The 25275-nt window shown below is 35.6% G+C and overlaps 1 protein-coding gene across 8 annotated transcripts in view; it reads right to left on the reverse strand.

Annotated features, from left to right (window-relative positions):
• EML5 (EMAP like 5) overlaps positions 1-25275 on the reverse strand; it is a 168586-nt gene that overhangs the window by 78293 nt on the left and 65018 nt on the right. For all 8 annotated transcript variants that reach the window (XM_032405737.1, XM_032405736.1, XM_032405735.1 and 5 more), the window contains 8 exons: positions 19642-19898; positions 18342-18551; positions 11913-12080; positions 11135-11241; positions 10679-10797; positions 9217-9403; positions 2177-2282; positions 566-659 (listed from right to left, as the gene is read on the reverse strand). In XM_032405737.1, coding sequence (XP_032261628.1) covers positions 566-659; positions 2177-2282; positions 9217-9403; positions 10679-10797; positions 11135-11241; positions 11913-12080; positions 18342-18551; positions 19642-19898 — 1248 coding nt within the window. The remainder of the gene's footprint in view (positions 1-565; positions 660-2176; positions 2283-9216; positions 9404-10678; positions 10798-11134; positions 11242-11912; positions 12081-18341; positions 18552-19641; positions 19899-25275) is intronic.

The following is a 25275-nucleotide window of genomic DNA, read 5'->3' on the forward strand; positions in this document are numbered from 1 at the left end:
TTGTCTATGTACTGAAAAAAGCATTTATCTCTATTTTAAAAGTGCTTTAATGTCGCACAATAGGATGTTAAAAAAAATAATCTGACACTTGACTATTTCCTCCTTTAAAGCAATTGTTAATATTTTTATTATAAAAATAATACATGCTCATAGTGCAAAATTTAGAAAATGGAAAATGCGACAGAAAATACACATAATCTATAGCTTCTTTATGATATACATGTGTACGTATCATCTGTCACTCAAATATAAGATTTGAGCATTTCCAATGGTTACATCGTAGTTTACTGTACAGAATTCACTTTCCCTATAAATTAAAAGTTTAGATAACAGCTACTTCCAGTGTCTTATTACAGTAAAAGCAGGTTCACAAGGGATAAACCTACTAATGAATTCTTAAATCATTTGTCTTTTTACCATGATTATACTATTTATTCAATGGTAATAAAGACAGCAGCAATTTAAAAAAAAGGTTACGTTTGTTTGATTTCAAAACTGTTTTAACTGAAAAAACTTTTAAGTAATTTCATTATTTTGCCAGTGTGATATCAAGATTTTTCCCCACCTTGCTACTGAAAGTTTCTCTCCTTTCTTCCAGTCCCACAGCACAACAGTGTGGCTATCATCTATTCCAACTGAAGCCAAGCGTTTCCCATCCGCTATAAAAATCAGAGAGAGAGAGAGAGACTGACCATTAACATTCAGAAGATAAAAACCATTCAGTACATATTCTAAAACCACAGCACCATATTTAAAATTGTATAAAATGATGTTAAATGTTAGGCAAGCACACACATAGCTATAAAAAGAACCAGAATTCGTAAGCAGGGGAAGAATAATTTCTTAAAGGATCTAAATATTGTCAACATCTTTTTTTGACCTTGTTTTCCTTATTTCTCCACCAGATTAGAATGGAGGGAAGGAGGAAGGTAAGTGGAAAAGAGAGATTTTAAAATGAGAAGGAAAGGAAAATAAAGAAGGAAAGATTTACTTCAATTAAATTTACTGTAAGAACTCTATTGTGATATAGGACTCAGTGATTATGAAAAGTTAATTGAATGAAAAAAGATGTAGGTTACCACCATGTTTTGTCATTAATAGGACTGTTTTCAGTTAAGGTCAATTATATTATTTATTACTATTATCAAACAAGTAATGAAGGTGTTGGACAAATGACTGAACGAAGTCAGTCATGCTGACAGCTGTGCACATGTTTACAGGTTGCAAAGGCTCAAACTACAGTTAAACATTTGCCACTCTGCCACTTTTTGCAAACCTCATTTCGTTATCATTACTAGTGATATTGTTCTTGTTGACTCCTTTAGTTTGCCATTAATCTTATTTCTTGACTTTTAGATCCCTAAATGCATATTTATGCTTCCCCCCAATAATGGACTCTCATTTCAGTTAGAGCAGCAGAAAGTACAAATTTACTGTTCCTTAAAATGAAATCCTCTATCAGTGGTATTTCTACCCTCTTCCCAATCCACACCCTAGCTTTCATTGTAGCTCTATGTGTATTTGTTAAACTTTTTAAAAAAAAAGATTTTATTGAGAGAGGGAAAAAGAGAGAGAGAGAGAGAGAGAGCACATGAGCGGGGGGGAGAAAGAGAGGGAGAAGCAGACTCCCCAGGACCCTGAGATCACGACCTGAGCTAAAGTCAGACGCTTAAGCGACTGAGCTACCCAGGTGCCCCTAAACTTTTAAATACACAGCAAAGAGCTAAAATGATTTGAAATTATTTTTATAAGATAGCTTGGAATTGTCACTTTGTAGAAATGTTATAAAATACATATTTCAATGTTCACCTCTTTCTTTCTTAGCTTTTACCCTAAACATTTTCAGTTTACTCTGTGGCTGTAAAATATTGTGACATTGGGGTTTGCCCAAAGTGGGAGATACATACCACTAGCGGGTAATTCAGATGGTTTTAGATGTTATGTAGACATTTTTACATAGAAACATGTTTGTATTAATGGGTATTAAAAATAATACTCATTAAATTATAAGCCAGCCAGCAAACCCACACTCTCTGTTTGGTTAGGACTATACACTTGAAAACAACTGTGAAGGTCATAGCTATGTGACAAGTTTAGGTAACACCAATTTAGACTATAATACTATATATCACCTCTGCATTTTGGTCATTCTTACTGAGACAGAAAGCATCCTTACCTGAGAAATCAACGGCACAGACACCATATTGGTGGCAGCCTTTTAATACTGACAACGGTTTAATGGTCTCTGTATCCCATATGTGAATTGAGGGATCCCTACCTACCTACAATAGAAAGAATTATAAAAGTCATACAATTACTTTTCATATCTATTAAAAGGAAATAAAACAGGAGATTTTACAGTCTTTGTCTTATCTGTTACAGGCATTTATCAAATGAAAAATATAAAGCAGATCATATATGTGACTGACATTTCTTTCTTATATTTTTTGAAGTGCTAATGAGGCTAGGCTTACTGCTTCTAGAAATGTGCTATGTGACTCACAAATCTGATCCTATACATCACAATAAAGATAATGCTTAATAAGTGCCTATAATTGGCTGTGTTCCCATGCTAGATACAATGAGCATAAGACATTCAGGAAAATTTTGCAAACTCATTAGGAAAACAAGATATTTTCAGTTAAATTAGAATATCTGATAACATAGGCTTAATGAAGATGAAAAGATTATAAGGAATTGGAAGAGATGATACTTGACCTGGGCCTTCAGAAGCTCAGTCTCAGATAAAAAGAGAAGCAAGTACATTCTAGGCCAGGATAATGGTATAAACAGAGATACAGAGGGGTTAAAGTACCAAGCACATAAATAAGACTGTGAACAGATGCTATCACTTATGTTTTAACTTGGGTTATATGTTCACTAATATACAGGTAAACTATAATTCGTAATTATTCCTTTAGACTCAAGTGATCACTGTCTTTAACTATGAGGATGAAGAGATAGAATAGCTTTGCCTGTAAAGACAACTCCCAAAATAATGAATATAGCTGACAATTATTAATTTTGACACTGATTTTATATAAAGACATAATAAACGACAAGACCGCCATCAGCCAATATTTCATTAGGTTTTTCAGCCAAATGTTCCCCGTGACTGTTAAGTTTTCTATTGAACTTCTGCAGAGCGTGGTATTTTTTTTTTTTGAAGATTTTATTTATTTATTTGAGAGAGAGAATGAGATAGAGAGAGCATGAGAAAGGGGAGGGTCAGAGGGAGAAGCAGACTCCCTGCTGAGCAGGGAGCCCAATGCGGGACTCGATCCCAGGACTCCAGAATCACGACCTGAGCCGAAGGCAGTCACTTAACCAACTGAGCCACCCAGACGCCCGAGCATGGTATTTTTGAGAACTTTGCAGTACCATTGTCTCTTGGTTCTCTGATCTCCTGGACTCTTACTACTGAGTTTCCTTTGCAATTTCATCACCTGTCCCTTAAATACAAACTTCCCCAAGATTCTGCCTTTAAAACTCCAGTCTTTTCATTCCACATTTTTGCTTTGGGCTATCTCAATTCCAGTTTCAATGGTTAAATCAACAAATGACTCCCAAACTCTTCTAATCACTGAACTCTTCAGAATTTTTTAATTTTTTTTAAAAGATTTTATTTATTTATTTGACAGAGAGACACAGCGAGAGAGGGAACACAAGCAGGGAGAGTGGGAGAGGGAGAAGCAGGCTTCCCGCGGAGCAGAGAGCCCGATGTGGGGCTCAATCCCAGGACCTGAGCCGAAGGCAGACACTTAACGACTGAGCCACCCAGGCGCCCCTTTATTTTTTTTTTTTTTAAAGATTTTATTTATTCATTTGACAGAGAGACAGCACAAGCAGGAGGAGTGGCAGGCAGAGGGAAAGGGAGAAGCAGGCTCTCCGCTGCGCAGGGAGCCCGATGCAGGACTCGATCTCAGGACCCTGGGATCATGATCTGAGCCAAAGGCAGACGCTTAACTGAGCCACGCAGGTGGCCCTCTTCTTCTGAATTTAAGACTTACATTTCCAATTGCCTACTGGACATCTCACATGGAAACAATGATGATGATAACAAAGGCTAGTATTTATGGAGAACTGACTTATGTCCCAGAAACTTTTCTAAACACTTTACAAGGACTGACTCACTTAACAATCAAAGCAATTCTAGGAGATAGGCACCGACAGTATCCTTATTTTTTTTTTAAAGATTTTATTTATTTGAGAGAGAGAGAGCACAGAAGAAGAGGGAGAAGCAGACTTCCCAATGAGCAGAGAGGCTGACACAGGGCTTGATCCCAGGACCCCAGGATCATGACCTGAAATGAAGGCACCTGGGCACCCCAGTATCCTTATTTTGAAACAGGCATAGAGAGGCTAGGTAATTTCCCCACAGCTAATATGTGAGGAAGCTTGGATAACACCATGTTCAGTGCTGGCGAAACTAATTAACAGAATGAGTGTTTTTAGAGCCTACTTGGGGCATGTCAGTCCGGGATGAGGGGAAAAGGGTGAGGTTAGGCAAGTTTTCAGATATGTTACTTAACCTAAGTCTTAAAAGGAGTAGAAATTAGATAAAGTTGGAGGGTTGAACAGAACTGGAGGGTAAGAATTTTCCAGAGGAGGGAACTAAGTAAAAGATGTGAAGCAGTACTATATATACATGGACAAATTCTAAATAGCTCAAAAGGCAGGAGCATAGTTTACAAGGAGGTAACTGGTAAGAGATAAGGAGTCTATTGGCCTAGGTTAAATGTCTTGAACTGCATGCTAGTGAGCTTACACATTAGTGTAAGAGCTACTAAGAAGAAGATAATACAGAAGAAAAGAAAGATTATTAGTGGATTGGGGAAACAGTTAGGTGGAAAAATCTGAAGATGTAAGACTAGTTGGTTGGTTATAACAAAAGATTAGCTGAAAAGATTCTGAAGCACAGAATTGCCAGCCGAGATAAGGTAAGATATAAATACAAAACGACAAAGCAGAGAGACATTCATGGTAGAGAACTGAACTATATTCAGGGAAAATCTTGGATGTAACTCTGGGACTGACTGGCTATAATGTGTGAGGGAGAACAAGTCAAACTCTAGGGCTTAGGCAACCAGGTTAATACAGCGTCACGTTCTAAGTAGGAAATACAAGGAAAGCTTCACCTCATTTATCTCCATTCTGGACATGCTGAATCTGAGTTACCCATAAAATACCTAAATGAGTATGTTTTTAGTAAATTTTTAGTGAATTGTATATAGACAGTAATTCATCCAACTCATACTAGATTGTGAGCTCTTGACATGGCAGCTAATCTGAATTGTGCTTCCCCATGACATTTACTGCTTTTTAAAAAAATTTTTAATTCAATTAACATATAATGTACTATTGGTTTCAGAGGTACAGGTCTATGATTCATCAGTCTTATATAATACTTAGTGCTCATTACATCACATGCCCTCCTTAATGTCCATCACCCAGTGACCCCATCCCTCCACCCCCTTCCCCTCCAGCAACCCTCAGTTTGTTCCCAATGACTAACAGTTTCTTACGGTTTGTCTCCCTCTCTGGTTTCATCTTATTTTTTCCTCTCTTCCCCTATGATCCTCTGATTTGCACCCCAATGTTTACAGCAGCATGTCCACAATAGCCAAACTATGGAAAGAGCCCAGATGTCCGACAGAGGAATGGATAAAGAAGATGTGGTATATTATGTATATAATTTTTCAACTTTACTGAGATATAATTGGCATATAACATTGCATAAGTTTAAGGTGTACAACCTGTTGATTATATAAATTCTCCTTTTACTGGAGACAGACTCAGCCCAGAGACAGCATAAGAGGAATGTGCAAAGAAACCTTACTCTAAGAATTTTGTCCCATATATACCTTCTCACAGTGTGTCGCCCTTGGAAGCCTAAAACTGCTTTCCTTTGTCCTGTCATTTCTCTACCAGTCTACTGTTTTCTATATATGCTGAAATTCTAAGCCACCATTTTGAGTTACTTGGGTTTAGATTTCTCCAACGTGATGTGCTCTACACCTGTTAATAAACTTTTTGTTTTTCTTTGTTAATTTGGTTTTTTATTAAAGACCCCCGCTGAAAACCTAGGATGTCTAGAGGTAAAGTTTTGCCTCCTCTGCAGTAGGTATCCAGGGATGTCCTGTGGGCATATTTTTAAATTTTATTATGTTATGTTAATCACCATACATTACACATCATTAGTTTTTGATGTAGTGTTCCATGATTCATTATTTGCGTATAACACCCAGTGCTCCATTCAGTACGTGCCCTCTTTAATACCCATCGCCAGTCCAACCCATCCCCCCACCCCCTCCCCTCTAGAACCCTCAGTTTGTTTCTCAGAGTCCATAGTCTTTCATGGTTCGTCTCCCCCTCCAATTTCTCCCCCTTCATTTTTCCCTTCCTACTATCTTTTTTTTAAAACATATAATGTATTATTTCAGAGGTACAGGTCTTACACAATTCACAGTGCTCACCATAGCACATACCCTCCCAAATGTCTATCACCCAGCCACCCCATCCCTCCCACCCCCCACCGCTTTTAATTTAATCTGGCCTGAGTTCTCTCCAATCCCAGACTCATGGTAGCAAATGACCAGTTTTTCTACAGCCTTCATTAGAGTAGTACCAGAATAATGTTCCAAATCCTTGCCAAACAAAATGGGTAAATAATTGTGCCCTAAGAAGAAACTTTTCTATAAACTAAGGCTAAATGGTGCCCCTAAAGCCCTCATGAACTCTTTTAATTAATTCTTCATTATGCCTCTAAGATTTGAATATTTTAGGCTACTCACAATTCTTGAAAATAAGCTGTGTTTTGTGGGATTTTTGCCCCACGTTTACAAATAACACACTTAGAACACTTTCTCCTACCTCCCCTGTCAAGTAAACTACTCAGCTTAAATGTCCTCAGCTCCATGAGGGTTTCCCTGATTCTATTTGGCACAATTAATCAGTCCTTTGTTACAATGCAAAAGGAATTTATGCATATCTCTACATTAGTGGTTCTCAGCAGGAGGTGATCTTTGCCTCCCAGGCAACATTTGACACTGTGAAGACATTTATTATTTTTGCATTTTTAAAAATTTTATTATGTTATGTTAATCACCATACATTACATCATTAGTTTTTGATGTAGTGTTCCATGATTCATTGTTTGCATATAACACCCAGTGCTCCATGCAGAACGTGCCCTCTTTAATACCCATCACCAGGCTAACCCATCCCCCCCACCCCCCTCCCCTCTGTGAAGACATTTTCGGTTGTCACAACTGGATGGATGCTGTTACTGACATCTAGTGAGTAGATGCCAGGGATGCTGCTAAACATACTACAATACATAGGACTGCATTGTACACAGCAATGCAATTATCCTCACAACAAAGAATTATCTGGCCCAAGGGATGCCTGGGTGGTGGTTCAGTTAAGCGGCTGCCTTCGACTCAGGTCATGATCCCAGGGTCCTGGGATCAGGTCCCGCATCGGGCTCCTTGCTCAGTGGGAGACTGCTTCTCCCTCCGCCTGCTTCCCCCTGCTTGTGCGTGCTCTCTCTCTGACCAATAAATAAATAAAATCTTAAAAAAAAAAAAAAAAAAAAAAAGAATTATCTGGCTCACGATGTCAGTAGTGCCAAGGTTAAGAAGCCCTGCTCTATACTTACAACCTTGTATCATGATTTTTCTTGCATGTATGTCTTCTTCAGAATATGAATGCTTACCATGGCAAGAACATGTCTTATTTATCTTTATATTCCCAGCACATTTCCTGGTACACAGCATGTGCTCTATGAATTTTTTCAAGAAATGGAAGAAAGGAGGGAGAAAAAGGAGGGAGGCGAGGAAGGAGAAAGAGAAAGACCAAGAGGGAGGCACAAACAGAGGGAGGGAAGATGGAAAGAAAAAGGGAAGAGATTTCTCACCTTTCAGGAAAGCTGAATAGAGTAATGCAAGTTGCCCAGCCCTACCTCAATATACCCTAGAAGGTATATTTACACAGTGTTTAAAAAGCCAGACACACTAAGGGAGCTTTAAGCCTTACCATTTATCAGCTGAAAGATCTTTGAGAAAATAATTTCTTCAGACCTAAACTTCCTCATTTGTAAATGGAAATGATTTCACTCTCACAGAGGTGAGGTGAGAGTAAAATACAGTTGTAAAATACAAGTGATCTTTGAACAACATGGGGGTTAGGGGTTCCAATCCCTGCACAGTCAAAAATCCACATATAACTTCTGACTCTCGAAACACTTAACTATTTTTTTTTTAAAGATTTTACTTATTTATTTGAGAGAGAGAGAGAGCATGAGCAGGGGGGAGGGTTAGAGGGAGAAGCAGACTCCCTGCTGAGCAGGGAGCCGGACATGGGGCTCAATCCCAGGACCCTGGGATCATGACCTGAGCCAAAGGTAGATGCTTAACGGACTGAGCCACCCAGGTGCCCCTCAAAACACTTAACTATTAATAGCCTAACTGTTGACCAGAAACCTTACCAATAACATAGTCAGTAAACATAATTTTGTAAGTTACATGTATTATATACTATATTATTATGATAAAGTAAACTAGAGAAAAGAAAATGTTAAGAAAATCGTAAGGAAAACGTTTACAGTACTGTAAAAAATCTACATGTAAGTGGAGCCATGGAGTTCAAACTTATGTTGTTAAGGGTCAATCATATATACTAAGAAACTAGTAAAGTGCTTACATATAGAAAGAATATTTATAAATATCACCCTTTTCCTCCTTCTCTAAAAATATCCATATAGAGAAATAGCAGTTAAGACTTTTCCCAGTGTTTTCTATTTCAACATTTCTGCTTTGTACTTTGGTAAACCTGATTAGGTAAATATCATGGCTGTAAAATAAAAAGTCATCCTGTGTGTCACAGAATGTGTGTTAATTTTATTATTTTAGATAATTCAAAGAAACCAGATTTTTAGTCTTTGTTTTCTATGTTTACTCACAAATTTTAAAAAAATATATCCTGACAGAAGACAAGCCAGAGCTCTTAGTTCCAAATAAAAAATAATAATAATCAAAACAGTATCTCAAAGGAAAAGTGTAGGAAAAAAGTTGGAATAAATTTTATTTGTAATATGAAAATAAAATCCCATTCTAAAGAATTCATTATTCTTCATTTCCTAGAAAATGAAAGATAGATTTTTTTTTTTTAAAGTGGACTAAACTAACTGTAAATCCAAACAAAGGTCTAACCTACCTGCCCTGTTGCCACATAGTCTTTCAAAGGATGAATGGCCAGGCAGAGAATATCATCATCATGGCCCAGGTAAAAGCGCTGTGTGTTCTGCTGTCGGTTGTAAATGACACCCACTGCTGCTACGTGGTACACAATTTCACCAGTTTGAGTATAAAACAGATTACTTCGACAGTCATAACCTCTGTAACTGAAAATAGAAAACGTATCATATAGAATTAACCGTAGCCTTTTATCTGGTAAATACAGACTACACAGAGTAGCAGGTACCTGTAGGTCATTCAATCTCGTTTTACAAGATACTAAACAACTAAAACAAAATACAAGTATCTCGAATTCCATAAACTTTTATGAACTTCTCTGATTGCAAATAGCTAAATCCAAGCTATAATAATGAATGAAAAAAGGTATATATAGTATACTACTATTTGCATAAGTGTATTATTAAATTTGTGTACTATAGAACAAAAATTGATGCTCTTTTACAAATGAAAGGGTATAGAACTGCTCTAGGAGGGTGAAAAATGATGCCTGGGAGGACAGAGCTGGGAAGATTTTATTTATTTATTTTTTTTGAAGATATAATTGGTTTTATTAAAAGATTCATGAATCTGGCAGTCTCCCATCTAGCAAGCAGAGGGGAGTTCCCTGGGAGAAGGATATTCAAACTGTATGCTTTTATACGCATTGTTGAACCATGAGAATATACATTCCAAAAATGTTCAAACAACAATTTAAAAATATTATACACATCCAAAAAAAAAGCTGAATATTTTTAAAATGGTCAATACAATTCCATTTGTAGTAACCTTTCTTTGAGCTTCAAAGAAACTCAATGTACAATATGTAACTGCATGGAAATACTGCCTATTTTAACAATGGAGATAAAATATTCTTGCTAAATGAATCCTTTTTTAAATTCCTGAAAGCATTATCAGTCAGGTAAGAAAACGATTACTAGGTAGAAGGGACAGGAAGGGCTGAATTGGAGAATCTGTTGTTCTAGGATGAAATGTGAGACTTGTATTGCTGATGTTCTAAGAAAATCCAGAAACCGTATTTTACTAAAATTAAAATATAAAGACCAAATGCAGGCCCCAAAAAAGGTCACAATATAATTCCAAATCAGAATTATTTAGGGGAGATAATAATCTCTCATATTTTACTTACTTTCATTTGTTTAAAGACAAGAGATCCATGTCTATAAATATTAATACTAAATTTTCATAAGATAAATTATTATAAACACTCATATAGCGCTTATTATGTGCAGGACAATATTCTAAGTCACCACAAACACTGACTTATTTACTCCTCATCAGAACCCTATGAAGTAGGTACTGTTACCTTCATTTTACAGATGGGGAAAGAGGCACAGAGAGGTGAAGTGATTTGCTCAAAGTCACATAGCTACTAAATGTGAACCAAGATGCAAACACATAAATGAAAAACAGTTGTTTCATACCCGTGAACAAAGTGTAATCGAATACTATTTCCTGGAGCCCGCTCTCTTCTTTTAGAAGTACCACTTTTTTGCTTCTCCTTGTACTGTTCTTTAAGCTGAGGTAGATCTTCTTTGTAAACCTTTAAATAATGTACATAAGTAAAAATACTATTAGAATATAAATAAAGGTGTTCACAAATTCCTAATGTAACTTTCAGACACTTGGTTACTATTGATCACTAAAGTTTTAATACTTATCTTAAATAGGAAGGTATTTTATGAAATTTCCTTCCTTGGAAATAACAAATTTACATTTTCTATGTATCACACTGACAAATATGTATTCAGTGTTTCACAAAATTCTTATACTTCATAAGAAAATATTTTAAAGAGAATAAATGGGAGTGTACTGTGACAAAAAGCTATAGGCAAACAGAATACAGGCATATTTGAAAATCATGTGATGGTAATAATTACCTGCCGACGGTAGGTAAGCTGGGTCTCTTGTTCAATTTCAGAATCCAGCTCTGGAACATCAGACAGATCTGAATCTGATTCATCACTATTAGAGTCAGCCAGACTTTCTGCAGTTTTTAAAAAATGAAACATTACTTGTTTGAAGAACATTCATTTTCAAAACAGCACTGTAAAATTAATGATTAAGAGCTGTGCCAACTGACAGGGTGACAAGCCATAAAACCACCAAATGAAATGATCTATTCAGGTGACACAGATGTCAGTAAACTGTACTACAGATTACCTCCCTCTTCACCCACTGCAAACTCAACACTACTTTAAGTTCCTTCACTGGCACCCGTGGCTGCTACATCAAACTTAAATGTTGGTGCAAACATAAGTGAATATAACCTATAATTAACGTGAAAAATATCTAGAAAATACTATATGCAACAAATGAATTGACATTAATTTTTCTTTGTCAAAAAACCATATATGAAACCTAGATACCTATCTCCCCAAGAATATATTAAATGTTTGTTTTGATAATATAATGGTTTCTTCACTCATTGTTGGGTGGATTAAAATGCATGCAAAAGTACTTTGTATTGCATGCTCTGACATCTGACTCTAAACATATATGCCCAGTATTTTAATTTAAAATTTCCACTAGTAAATTTAAAATTTCCACTATACTGTTAATTATAAGGCTAGATTACACTTCAATAGTAAAATTGTTACTTTGGGGTTAGTGAAGTTTTTTGACAGAAAAATTCTTTAGGCAGTGTGTACTACTCACCTTGGGGTGCTATGTGAAGAGCATCTTTTAGTTTTCTTTCAGGAATAAATTTCCACTGAAAGACAGAGTGATCTGCTCCACCAATAGAAATAACCCACTGATAGTCATGTGACCACCTGACATTCGTTACGTGAGCCGAATGGCCAATATATTTTTTAAACTTGGCCCCTATAACAAAAATGCCTTTAAATTGATAAACAAATGCCAACACATGAAAATACCACTTCAAACAACAATTTCTATCCCTGAACCACCAATACATCCTCCCTCCATTATCTTAATTATGATCAAAGGGTAAAAATATTAATTCAAAAGTTTGTGGAGTGAACAAATGAATGAGTCTACATCAAAGGATGTAAATATTTGCTCTACTGATTCACAGTATAATTTGGTAGGAACCACCAGGGTTGCGAGGCATTTTCTTACTGCTTTGAGAAAAGCCTGCAGCCACAAAGGCATCAACGATTTCCATATAATGAAATTTGAATGTTCTGGCCTGAGGCCTTTGGTCCTAAGTGAAACTGAACCAGTCTACTCCACCCCCAGGACTCCAGTCCTAGCAGCCAGAGGAGCCTTTTAAAACTTAAGCCATCAATAAAATACTTTCAAACTTAATACAGCAACATATAAAGAGGAATACACAACCTGACCAAAAGGGATTTATGCCAGGAATGCAGGTTACTTCAATGGTCAAAAATCAATGTAATACACCATATTCATCAAAATAAAATATGCCCAGTTGTCCCAAAAACTGTCCCTTATAGTAATTCTTTAAATTTATATGTTTTGTATAATGTTCTTCAACGTAAGTTTGTCTAATGTGCTTCTTCATGATTAGATTCAGATGATGTGTTTTTTGGCATACGTGATATTGTACCCTTTTGGATACATCATTTCAAGGGGCACAGTTCTATCATTAGTGATGTTAAGTTGTATCATTTGGTTAAGGTGGTATACACCAAATTTCTCTAACTGTAGAGGAACTACCTAACTTTGTGGTTAATTTAAAAAAAAATCTGTGTGATGACAAGAACCATTTTTGTGGTTCCAAGTTCAGAAAATATTCTCTATATCCTGCTAGGATAAACCTGATATTTGGCAACATATACACACCTCTGTTAGAGTATACTGGATACAGTAATGTTTGGCTTCATTTTGAGAGTGTTTTAAATTTTTAAATTAAGTTATAGAAGTCCTGTCAGGATGTCGAAGCTCCATCAATCAAAACCTGGAGATAAACTTTCACATTGGCCATGAATTTAGGGATAGCCATCTTAATCAAAGCATAAAAGATTTGACCAAAACTCATCTAAATTACAATTTGCTGCTTAATAGCAATGCTGTTATTTTAGGAACCAATTTTTTTATGCAGCTTAATAGAAGTAACTTTCTAGATGGGTAACTTGCCACAGTTCACCTAGGAAAGTCTAATAAGGTAAGATTTAGTCCCATCCCTCTATATGAGAATGCATTATTTGCCCTTGAAGAGGACTTAGGCTATTACTTTCTTTGATGGGGTCTTTTAAGTACTCTTAGCCACCAAAGAAATTTGGAAACCAAATTCCAAGTTTTTAAGATGTTTAGGTACATGACAATGTTAGGTGTATGAGCCACTATTCGAATTAACCAAACTGGGCAATAGCCCCAAGAGAGCTGTAAATAATCCTGTAAGCCCCTTCCAAATTATATTCTGTGACTTTTTAAAGATCAATCCCTCTCTAAGAAAGAACCAAGGCAGGGCGCCTGGGTGGCTCAGTCGTTAAGGGTCTGCCTCCGGCTCAGGTCAGGATCCCAGGGTCCTGGGATCGAGCCCCGCATCGGGCTCCCTGCTCTGCAGGAGGCCTGCTTCTCCTCTCCCACTCTCCCTGCTTGTGTTCCCTCTCTTGCTGTGTCTCTCTCTGTCAAATAAATAAATAAAAAATCCTTAAAAAAAAAAAAGAACCAAGGCAGCTTAACAAAAAAACTGTAGAATAAGTCTAAGGGAAACCAATTATTTCTAATCAAAGGGACTATTTTAATAATTATCTAATAACCAGAACTGCTTAACTATGATAAACAGATATTTTAAAAGTGAACTAAATGTCACATCTTTCATCAAGTGACTCTGACTCACCAAGACCAAGTATATTGTCCTACATGTCTCCAGAACTCCCTGTGATTACACTTATGACACTGAAAAGTAATGGTCTATTTACTTATTAATTCTTGTAATAAACTATAAGCTCCTTAGGACAGGATGGCATCTTGTTTACTCTATATCCCTAGTGCCTGGTATGTAGGAAATACTCATTAAATACCTGAAGAAAGAGAAAGAAAGAAAAAGAAAGACAAAGATTACATTTCCCCTTACTATGCCTGTAGAGTTGAGTTGGAATACCAGATTGTAGAGGCGGGAAGAAGAGGAGTGAAGGAAATGAGAGGGCATGAACATGACTCCAACCCTTTTAATTATAAAAGGGGACAAAAGTATGATGTGTAAAGAATATTGGAGTTGAAATAAAAAGACTAGAGCTTAAGTGTCAGCTTGATGGCTTAATAGCACAGGAGATTGAGCACATCACTTAACCTCTCTTGGACTCCATTTCCATTCTAATATAAATTAGGTTATAAGCTCTCAAAGTCCCTTAACTATGAAAACTCTGGCCTATGACAGGAAATGATAAAAGAACAGTTAAGGTTTAAAGAGTGTGTCATCAAACAACTAGTATCTCAGAGAGAAGATTTATCAAAGCAAGCTAGAATGGTCATAGAAACTTTCCTAATTTAAAGGAGAAGGGGATGATAATTCTTGGTGAGGGTAAAGCAATATACTGAAATATTTGTTTTGATGATCCCATTTCTTTTCTAATTTGTTTTAAAGTATATTTTAACACAAAATTAATATGAGCTAAATCTCTTCAAAAATTATAGCAATATGACAAAAGATTTTTTCCCATTTAACTATGTTTTAATGAACTTAATCCTTTTTTTTTAAGATTTTTAATTTTTTTATCACTTCTTGGCCTTTTGGCTAAGATCAAGTGTAGATTTTTTTAAGTAATCTCTACACCCAATGTGGGGCTTGAACTTGCAATCCCAAGATCAAGAGTCACATGCTCCTCAGATTGAGCCAGTCAGCCACTCTGACCTTAATACTTCCTTATAAAATATATGAGACTATCTTTCCAACCTCAGTGTAATAATATTTTAAAACACAAAACCAAACTATTCATTAAAAAAAGAGATAAATAGATTCGACTACATTAACAACTGGTCAAGAAAAGACAATAATTATTATAGTAAGTCATTGTGATAATTATAGTAAGTCAAAAACTGGGAAAAGACATTTGCAACCCATAAAAATGACAAATCATTTGTATCTAGAGTATTGGAAAAAACTTCAAAAAATTAGTAAAAGAAAACAACTCTATAGAAAAATAGGCAAGAGATATTAACCTGTACTTGACAGAAAAGGAGAGGAAATGCAGAAAACCAAAAAATAATGGGAAAGATGATCAATCTCATTAGTTAGACAAATGTAAATTAAGACCACAATGTGACATCATTTATACTAATTAGATTTACACAAATTAAAAAGTGTGGCAGTGCCAAGTACTGAAAAGGATGTGGATCAACAGGGTTTTTAAAATGGTATAACTACTTTGGGAAAAAAGTTGGCATTTTCTTATAAATTCTCTATGACCCAGCAATTTCACTCCTAAGTATACATCTTTGAGAAATTTGCATCTAATAGCAAATGTCCATCATAGGAGAATAAATGCATTAATTATATCATATATTCACAACACAGTATTTTATCACCAGGAAGAATACACTAGAACTACATGCAACAATATGAATGAATCTTAGAACACAAGTCCTGAGTAAATCTCCAACATAAATATGTTTTTGTTTGATGTTTGTTTTTTCCAATGAATTTTCTTATCAAATCTAAAGAAAGATTTTTATCAAATATAAATTTTCATTTGTCAAGGAGTAGAGAGAAAGTGTTGGCAACTAGTAACAGTGATGGAGGTGTTAGCTTACAGCAACCCTGCCTTCATCTCTCCATCCTCCTGTACTCCCACCTCCTCACCCTTTACCATAGCCCATGTGCTGCTGCCGGGGAAGAGTCTGATTATTTGAGAGAAATTACTGTGAAGAGCAAAACAATTTAGATAGAAAGAGGATAATAATGGGGGAAAAAAGGAGAAGTAATGCTTTGGGCTAGGATTCAAGGGGGCTAAATGTGGAAGAGGATCATTCTCATTGAGCTAATCTCATACATTTTGTGTGTGAATTACAACGATTCTACAATATAAGCTACTTCGATTATTTAACTTTCACATTTTGTAAATGTTGCACTTCTTAGAATGTAATGGATATTACTTAACTAGATATCTAAGATGTATTACTACAGTAGACATACTCTTTTCCCAAACTTAAGTTGGATCAGTAACACAACTTAATGTATGAAAGAATGTACAACATCATAACTAATGTAAAAGGTAATTTTTCTAGTAATACTAACTTTATGCAAGTATGTGAATTCAATAAACACAGAATCTTAAAATATTTCTACTAACTCTTTAAAGATGCAGTAGTTATATTCTATCTTCTGTTTTCCCAATTACTTACACAGTCTCAAGCTAACTCACAAGTGCCTAGAAATAAAAACCCTTACCATAAAATAAATTTCTCACAAATATCTAACAAAAAGAAAAATAAGGAAAACAATTTATATTCTTGAAGCAGTGACTGAACAATACTAACTTTTCTGAGACTTCAGTAAAATATTCCCACAATTCAGATTACTACACATTTTAAAAATGAAATAAAATTACTGTGCAAGAAAAATACTGTCAATAAACTGCAAAACATAAAAACTGTCAATGAATCCCATTCACTCGACTAAGAATGCTCGGAAAATTTGTTTTTGCACAGAGTCAGTATATGAAACACTGAGTAGAAGCAATGTCTAAGATTAAGATCATCGTGATCAATCTTACTGAATCTCACACACTTTCTACTAAGCAAGTCTCATTTTGAGTCCTAATAAAATCTGTTGTGCCTAGTGACTCTCATGTCCTGGCTACATGGTGGGATCCAGAAATAGGGTATTTTAATTATTAGAGAATTATCTAGTCTTTATTAACACACTTTTAGCATTACATATGGATGCAATTTCACATGCAACTAGGAAGCTGACACCCTGCAAGTAGGAATCAACAACATGGCATTAGGTGGCAATATCTGGAATTTACTACTTTATTGTAAAGGCACAAGAGAAATCCTAGCATAGACTTCTGGGAAAATCAGCCCCTTAAGTTTGACATCAATGAACTACCTATTTAAATACAACTATTCCAGCTATTCCCATAATCACCTTTTAATGAAATGCAATTTAACATTCATTCAAAAGCTTTTATCAACAACCAGGTAAAAAAATCATTACTACTTTTGCTACAGATGTTAATGCTCTAGTAATACACTCACTGCACCTAATCTAAAGCTCCATACTATAGGAGAGAATTCTTTGAAAACTAAATCTCAGAAAAAACTTTGCTTTCCCTGAACAGTAAAAAATGCTTTTTTAAAAAAAAACAGCTATGATGAGGAGCGTGCCTGGCTGGCTCAGTCAGTAGAGCATGCAACTCTTGATCTCAGGGTCGTGAGTTCAAGCCCCATGTTGGGACAAGTTTACTGAAAAAAAAAATAATAATAAAAATAAAAAATAAAATGTGTGTCAACCATACTTAACAAAGTAAAAAAAAAAAAGTTTAAAAAAAGCTATAATGAAAATTACTTTATGCCCTGCTTTATTTTATTTCTGGTTTCTAGAAAACTAATTTCCTGATACTAATTTTGTATCCATGTAATTATTTTAGAACTTATGGACTTGTTATAAGCTGACTCAAATACTTTATGGAACAAGGCATGGGATAAATAAATAACTAATACAGCATTTCATTTAATTATCCCTAAGTCTATGAACAGAATGATTAATATCATCATTTAAGAAGAGATCCAAGAAAAAAAGGTGATATATAAAATGTGTAGAAAATAACCAATAAGACCCCTTATTTTCCTTTCTTTCTTTTTCAGATTTTTTAATTATTTGACAGAGAGAGACACAGTGAGAGAGGGAACACAAGTAGGGGGAGTGGGAGAGGGAGAAGCAGGCTCCCCGCTGAGCAGAGAGCCGGATAAGGGGCTCGATCCCAGGACTCTGGGACCATGACCTGAGCCAAAGGCAGCCACTTAACCAACTCAGCCACCCAGGTGCCCCAAGACCCCTTATTTTTCTTACTCTGTCATACAAAGTATACAAATGTCAAAACAATATATGTTAAGGATCTAAGCAAAAAACACACCTGCATAAGAAAACCAACCAACCAACCAACAGGTTCTAAACTGTGACCTGAACCTGTATTTTGAAAGAAAAGATACCTTTTCTCAAACAAGGATATCGGAATAATTTTATAATTCCATAGTCATCAGCTGTAACTAAAACTTGGCCAATATAATTTCCATCTACTGAATTTATGTCATTGATATCTGAATACTTGGGCCAAATTCCATTTACTTCAAGGCCTGAAACACATGTCCATGAAGCCCAATGAACACCTTTTATTTCTTCGTTTGTCACTTCTTTTCCTCCTAAAAAGAAATCATAGTCTTAATTAAGAAGTTATTTAATTTTTTCTCAAATGTACTGGTAAGTTATAAATACCTGATAAATTATACTGATAACATGGTAAACTCCAAAATTTAAGTATCTTCCTACTACAGTTAAAGGAGAGTATTATGAATAAGTAGGTGAATATAGTAAGGAGAGAAGAAAGTTAAATGCAAGGAATTAAAAAAAAAAAAGCTACTACCAAAAGTATACAGAGACACACACAGATTGGATTCTAATATAGCTCAGCAGGTTCACTCATGTGGAGAATAAACAACCCTATTAAAATCATGCTAGATTAGTGACAACAGGTAAGTCAGAAGAACAAGTAAAAGCTATATGAAAGTGGCAAATCAGCTATTAAGTAAGAAACCTAAGAAGATGCATGGGTGGGAAAAAAAACTGAAAAGGACCAAGAGGGATGGATGAGCAAGGAATAATACATTAGGGAACTGGACTTTAGGATTCAGTCACTTTTCATTACAAACAGATTATTAATGTTGGGGAGATGCATTAATTTAATTATGTACCTAGTCTTATTAAGTTGTTGGAAAACAGTGACTAATTCATTAAGTATCATACTAAATGACATTTTTGATGTTGCTTTTATTCTTTTAAAAAATCTTTGATGGAAACTGTTTTTCAAATTTAGTTTGTTAGCTATATTATGGATACTTGCAAAATTTATTTGAGGTAACCAAAAAAACCTCAATTTGTGGTCAGACATTTTTAGTAATTATATTTAGTTAATTAGCTCCACCCATAAAAATGGCATTTTGACTTTATAATATACACTAGGACTTTACCAAATACTACTCACTCACACAGCATGGAATTCGACATAAAGTAGGTCTGTCTTAGATCTTCCAAGCAAAGTTTTAATTACAAAGGATTAAAATTTAAGGATTTCAATATAATAGGACAGCCTTATAGAAAGATCACAATGATTAGCTCAGATCTTCTTTAATTTCCTATAATCAAATGTATTTTACATTCTTCTCCTCAAATTCTAAAATATTTTATAGGGACTAAAAATCTACAAATTACATACAATTTATTAGAAACTTTTACCTGGCATTCTATAAAAAAGTCTTTTCCCATTTCCATCATTTGTCTGTAAATATCTACTGTCTGAGGACCAGTCCAGATGAGTGATGAAACTAAGTGATCCAACACATTCCCCCAATTTTTTATAACGTTGCGCAACACCATAGATATCAACTGAGCTGTCATTACATCCAACAGCAAGGTAAGTTCCATCTGGTGAGTATTTTAACTCATGAATTGCCTCCTTCCTATCTTTAATATGTACAACTTCGGTCATATCTCTGCAAACAAAAAATAATGATAAAACATGAAATCAAGTCATTACAGAATTAGTTCAGTTTCAAATGTGTCTAAAATGGCTGGAAGGCTACATCAAGTATTTATAAATCACAAAGCAAATATACATGAGAAAAATATTAATTCAGGAACAATTACTTTGTTGAACAAAAATAAATGAGGACAACATATGCTGAAAGTAAAGGAAAATGCTGAATTTCAGTTCTTTAATTACTTTAAAGTAGTTTAAAGATTCATTCTAAGTTTCCAGAGTCATACAATAAAGGAGATAAAGTCACAGATTTTTATGATGAAGCTCCTTGGAAATACTGAGTTTATGAAAAATGTATAATTATAAACACAGTGATTTTCAAATAAATTTTTGTAATGAGACAAATGTATAAAATTACATTCAGGAAATAAAGTAAAGAGGAATTGATTTGTATTATTTCAGTAACACATTTGAATGCTTATCTTTATATAGCTACATTATTTTTATTTCAACTTCTTTGACCTTTTTTAATACAAATTCTTACCAATTAGAGACCATGTCAACAGTAAAGTTAAACACTTTTTCACTGATTCCTTATAATTGAGTTTCCAAAATAATACTGTATTGGTAATAGTCGTACAAATGGATAAACACTTAGTTTAACACCACTGAATTTCCAAAGTTGTGAGGAGCTGGTGGGCAGGAGGAGCAGAGGGAGGCAGTGGAGGAGAAGGGGCAGGAGGAAGTAAGAATTCTTATTTCCAATTAGTGTCAAGAACTTTTTTCCATTTAAATTTTGCATTACCCACCTGAAATGCTCCATGTAGATAATTTTTTTAAAAGTTTAAATGGATATTTCTCAATTTTTAAGGTTTCTAAGTGGACAATTTAAAGCAATCAAACTCAATTTTTTTTTCAGTAACACTAACATTAGTTTTAGTTGTTTTTTAGGCACATGGGATACAAAGATGAACTCATCTTCTGTGAGAGAGGGACAGAAAGTACTGTACTTTACAAGTGATAAAATGTTGTGAGTGCTCAAAAGGTACGTGGGAAATTCTATAAGAAATACTGAAAAGGGTTAAGACTAGACTAAAGGCAGGAAGGGACCAAGGAAGAATGGCATCTATATTTTGAGCATAAAACCTGAGGATCTGGCTAAGAATAAAAGATGAGGAAAGGTTTTCTAAGAAGAAGACACAGCATGGACATATGCAAGTATAAGGCACATTTGGAGAATAGTAGATACTACAATGTGGATATAAGACTATGTGGGAAAAGTAGTGACTTGATGGGGTTAAAGAGATAAACTGAAGACAATGTGTGACAGATCTGACGTGTTGCCAAGGAATGTGGGCTCTACCCTGGTGTTAATCATATAAAGTAAGAGATGAAAATCAGCCCCTTAACTACATAAAAGGGGATCAAAACAAGACAAATGAAGAAAAAAACTTTTTTAAAAAAAAGCTTTCCTGCAACAAACTGAGGGTTGCTGGAGTGGTGGGGATTGGGAGGGATGGGGCGGCTGGGTGATAGACATTGGGGAGGGTATGTGCTATGGTGAGCGTTGTGAATTGTGTAAGACTGTTGAATCACAGATCTGTACCTCTGAAACAAATAATACATTATATGTTTAAAAAAAAAAAAAAGAAGAAGATAATAGGAAGGGAAAAATGAAGGGGGAGAAATCGGAGGGTGAGACGAACCAGGAGAGACTATGGACTCTGAGAAACAAACTGAGGGTTCTAAAGGGGAGGGGGGTGAGGGGAGGGGTTAGCCTGGTGATGGGTATTAAAGAGGGCATGTACCGAATGGAGCACTGGGTGTTATACGCAAACAATGAATCATGGAACACTATATCAAAAACTAATGATGTAATGTATGGTGACTAACATAACATAATAAAAAATGTTAAAAAAATAAAAATAAAAAAAATTTTAAAAAAGCTTTCCTGGTCAACATCACTTTTGCCTTAAACCTTGCAACTTACAAGGTTTTCCACCTAAGCACAGACTTGTGCAGTTACTTCTACCTTTCCCAGTGACCCCTTCCTTTACGTTTTAATACAGTCCACGCATCTGATTTCCCTTTCTCCATATTTAATCCATCCACCTACCCATCCATATCTACAAAGAACAAGATTTTTAAGAAAATATCTAAGGCACTATTTCATAGCTTTTACTTTTTATGCCTTTATTAAAGATTTTATCATTCTAATTTTGTTCACAAACATTAATTTAAATGTTCCCTGAAAATTCTTCAGAACTATTTTGGTATATACATAGCCTTTTTTCTAGAGACGTAATTGCTCCCAAGTAATGAGAGAAATAAGTGTGGTTTATGTCCTTGTTCACCAACACACACACAGGTGTGCACGCACATGTGAACACACACACACAATTCTGATGGACTCTTTTACAGTATGTATTATGCTACTACATCAACATTACGAATTGTGACTATCTTCTCTCATGAAGAAGTTTGACAAACTTATAGGAAAGAAGACTATTAGATGAAAGTGTATTAATTTTTTAAAATTCTCAATTAAGTCTTCTGGAAAACTGATATGTGAATTCCATGGTTTCTTTAGGAAACAGAGGGAGGCCGTCCAAAGCCTGGGAATATTCATACATTAGCAGTTTGTAACACATCACAGAAGTAAAGTACAGTGTTGATCACAGCATAGAACAGACAGTTGTTTGTTAGTGGAGACAGACCAAAGGAAGTAGAATTTAAACTTCATTCTGAGGAATTAATGAGATTTAGCTTAGCAGAAGCCAGGAATTGGGAGGTGAAGGGCCCACGTTCCAACAGAGATGTGAAAGAGCTGACAGCAAGACTGAAGCTCTGCTTGTTGTCAATAAAGTGTAGCTGGACTGACAACAAGCAGAGGGGTTAGAGTGTGAGATGAGTCTGATGAGACAGGCTAAGGGAATATCATAAAAGGCCTCACAAATCTTAAGATTTTTGGCCTTAATTTATGAGTTTAAGTTAGGGGAGGATGAATCAATTAGATCACTTGTCTGATTTGACAGTAAAAAACAAATCCAGGTAGTATAACAGTAGGATTAAGACTAATTAGAAGGCTATTACAGATGGTGGTTGTTCAGACTTCCGAAAAAAGTGGAATGTTTTAAAATATATAGTATTATAGTCTATACTATTATACTATAAAATATATAGTATATGTTAAAGATATTGTAATTTTAATCTTACAAACATTAATTAAAATGTTTCTGAAAATGAGGCAAGTAAAATCAACAGAATGTGATGGGGATTGGACATGGTGGGTTAGAGAGAGAGAGGTAACAACCATAATTCCTAGGTTTCTGCTTGGTACAAGAACCTGGACAATGGTGCCATCCCTAGAACAGGGCCCACAGACAGAAGATCAGCCTGGGAGGGAGGATCATAAGTTCAGTTTTGGAAATGCTGAATTGCAGATGCCTTTGAGACATCCAAGTGATGTTAAATAAACAAATGGATATACACAACTGAAGTTCAGTGGAGAGATCAGGGCCAGAACTAGGTATCTGGGACCATCAGGCTACAGGTGGTAACTGAAGCTGGAGGCAGGATGAGATCACCTAGGGGAAAAACAGAAGAACAGAAAGCCCAGGTCTGAGCTTTGAGGCCCTCCAATACTTACTGGTAGGCAGAAGATAAATTAGCCTATAAAGAAAATGGAAGCAGGAGAAGTTAGCTGAAAAGAGAAAGAGAATTAATATCCAAAGCCTGGGAAGAGAATGCTCTGAGAAGGAGCAAGTGGTTAAGGGGGCCATATACTGCTGAGAATCAACCTAGATGAAAAGTGAAAAATGTTTCCTGGCTTTAGTGACAGGGTACTATTAGCAAGAATGTTTCAATGTAAAGATGAAGGCCAAAGCTATACTGCATTGTGGGTATTAAGTCAATAATTGGAAGAAAACAGACAGTAAATTACATAGTTTTTTGAGAATTTTACTGTGAAAGAGTAGAAATGTGATATAACTAGAGGGGATTTAGACTTGAGGTAGGAATTTTAAGACAGGATATACTTGAACATGTTTTTTAATTAATTAATTTTAAGATTTATTTATTTGAGAGAGAGCACGTGAGTGTGGGGGGAGGTGGGAAGAGGGAGAGAGAGAATCTCAAGCAGACTCGCTGCTGAGTGCAGAGCCCGACAAGGGGCTCGATCCCAGAACCCCAAGATCATGACCTGAGCCATAATCAAGAGTCGGATGCTCAACTGACTGAGCCACCCGGCACCCTACTTGAGCATGTTTTGATAGTGCTCTTTCAGGGGAGGGCTACAGAGGGACAAAAACCTTTGATGTGAAAAAATAATGGACATATACAAAGTTACTTTTTAAAGCCAGGAACAACTTTTGGGACTTAATTATTCCCAAGAAATGGAACAGACAAAATGTAAGTAGGTTGAAAAAAGTTTTTAAATGAATGTGTAATCACTTAGGGAAAAACTCTCCTAATCCTTTTGCAGTTAATATAATGTGGTAGTGACACTGTCAGAAAGAGACAAATGGCTAGCTGCTGGTAGAATATGAAATGAAAATGCGGGCACCTAGGTGGCTCAGTTGTTAAGCGTCTGCCTTCAGCTTAGGTCATGGTCCTGGGGTCCTGGGATCGAGTCCGCATCAGGCTCCCTGTTTGGCAGGAAGCCTGCTTCTCCCTCTCCTGCTTCCCCTGCTTGTGTTCCCTCTCTCGCTGTGTCTCTCTTTATCAAATAAATAAAATCTTTAAAAAAAATAAAAAAATAAAATGAAAATGCTTTTACAACTAAAGTCTATCCCATACTCTTCAGGAAACCTTATTCTATCCCCACGAAATTTATTAATTGTGCTTATCAAGCTCTTCCACTGAAGTCTTCCTACCTACTTATGAGAATAAATGAGTGACTCTGAGGAGTTTGGTGTGGATAATACCATGCAGCCCAATACAAGTCAAAGTTTTACATATATGAATCTTTTAATTTGAAAAATATTTGCATTTTTTCATTTGATTCCATGATATGTTTAACATAAAATTGGTAACATTGGCAATTGCACTACTGGGTATTTACCCCAAAGATACAAATGTAGGGATCCGAAGGGGAATGTGCACCCCGATGTCTATAGCAGCAATGTCCACAATAGCCAAACTGTGGAAAGAGCCAAGATGTCCATCGACAGATGAATGGATAAAGAAGATGTGGTATATATACACAATGGAATATTATGCAGCCATCAAAAGGAATGAAATCTTGCCATTTGCAACGACGACGTGGATAGAACTGGAGAGTGTTATGCTGAGCGAAATAAGTCAATCAGAGAAAGACATGTATCATATGACCTCACTGATATGAGGAATTCTTAATCTCAGGAAACAAACTGAGGGTTGCTGGAGTGGTG

Source organism: Phoca vitulina, unplaced genomic scaffold (genome assembly GCF_004348235.1).
Source record: "Phoca vitulina isolate PV1807 unplaced genomic scaffold, GSC_HSeal_1.0 scaffold7, whole genome shotgun sequence".
In the NCBI taxonomy this organism is placed as follows: Eukaryota; Metazoa; Chordata; class Mammalia; order Carnivora; family Phocidae; genus Phoca; species Phoca vitulina.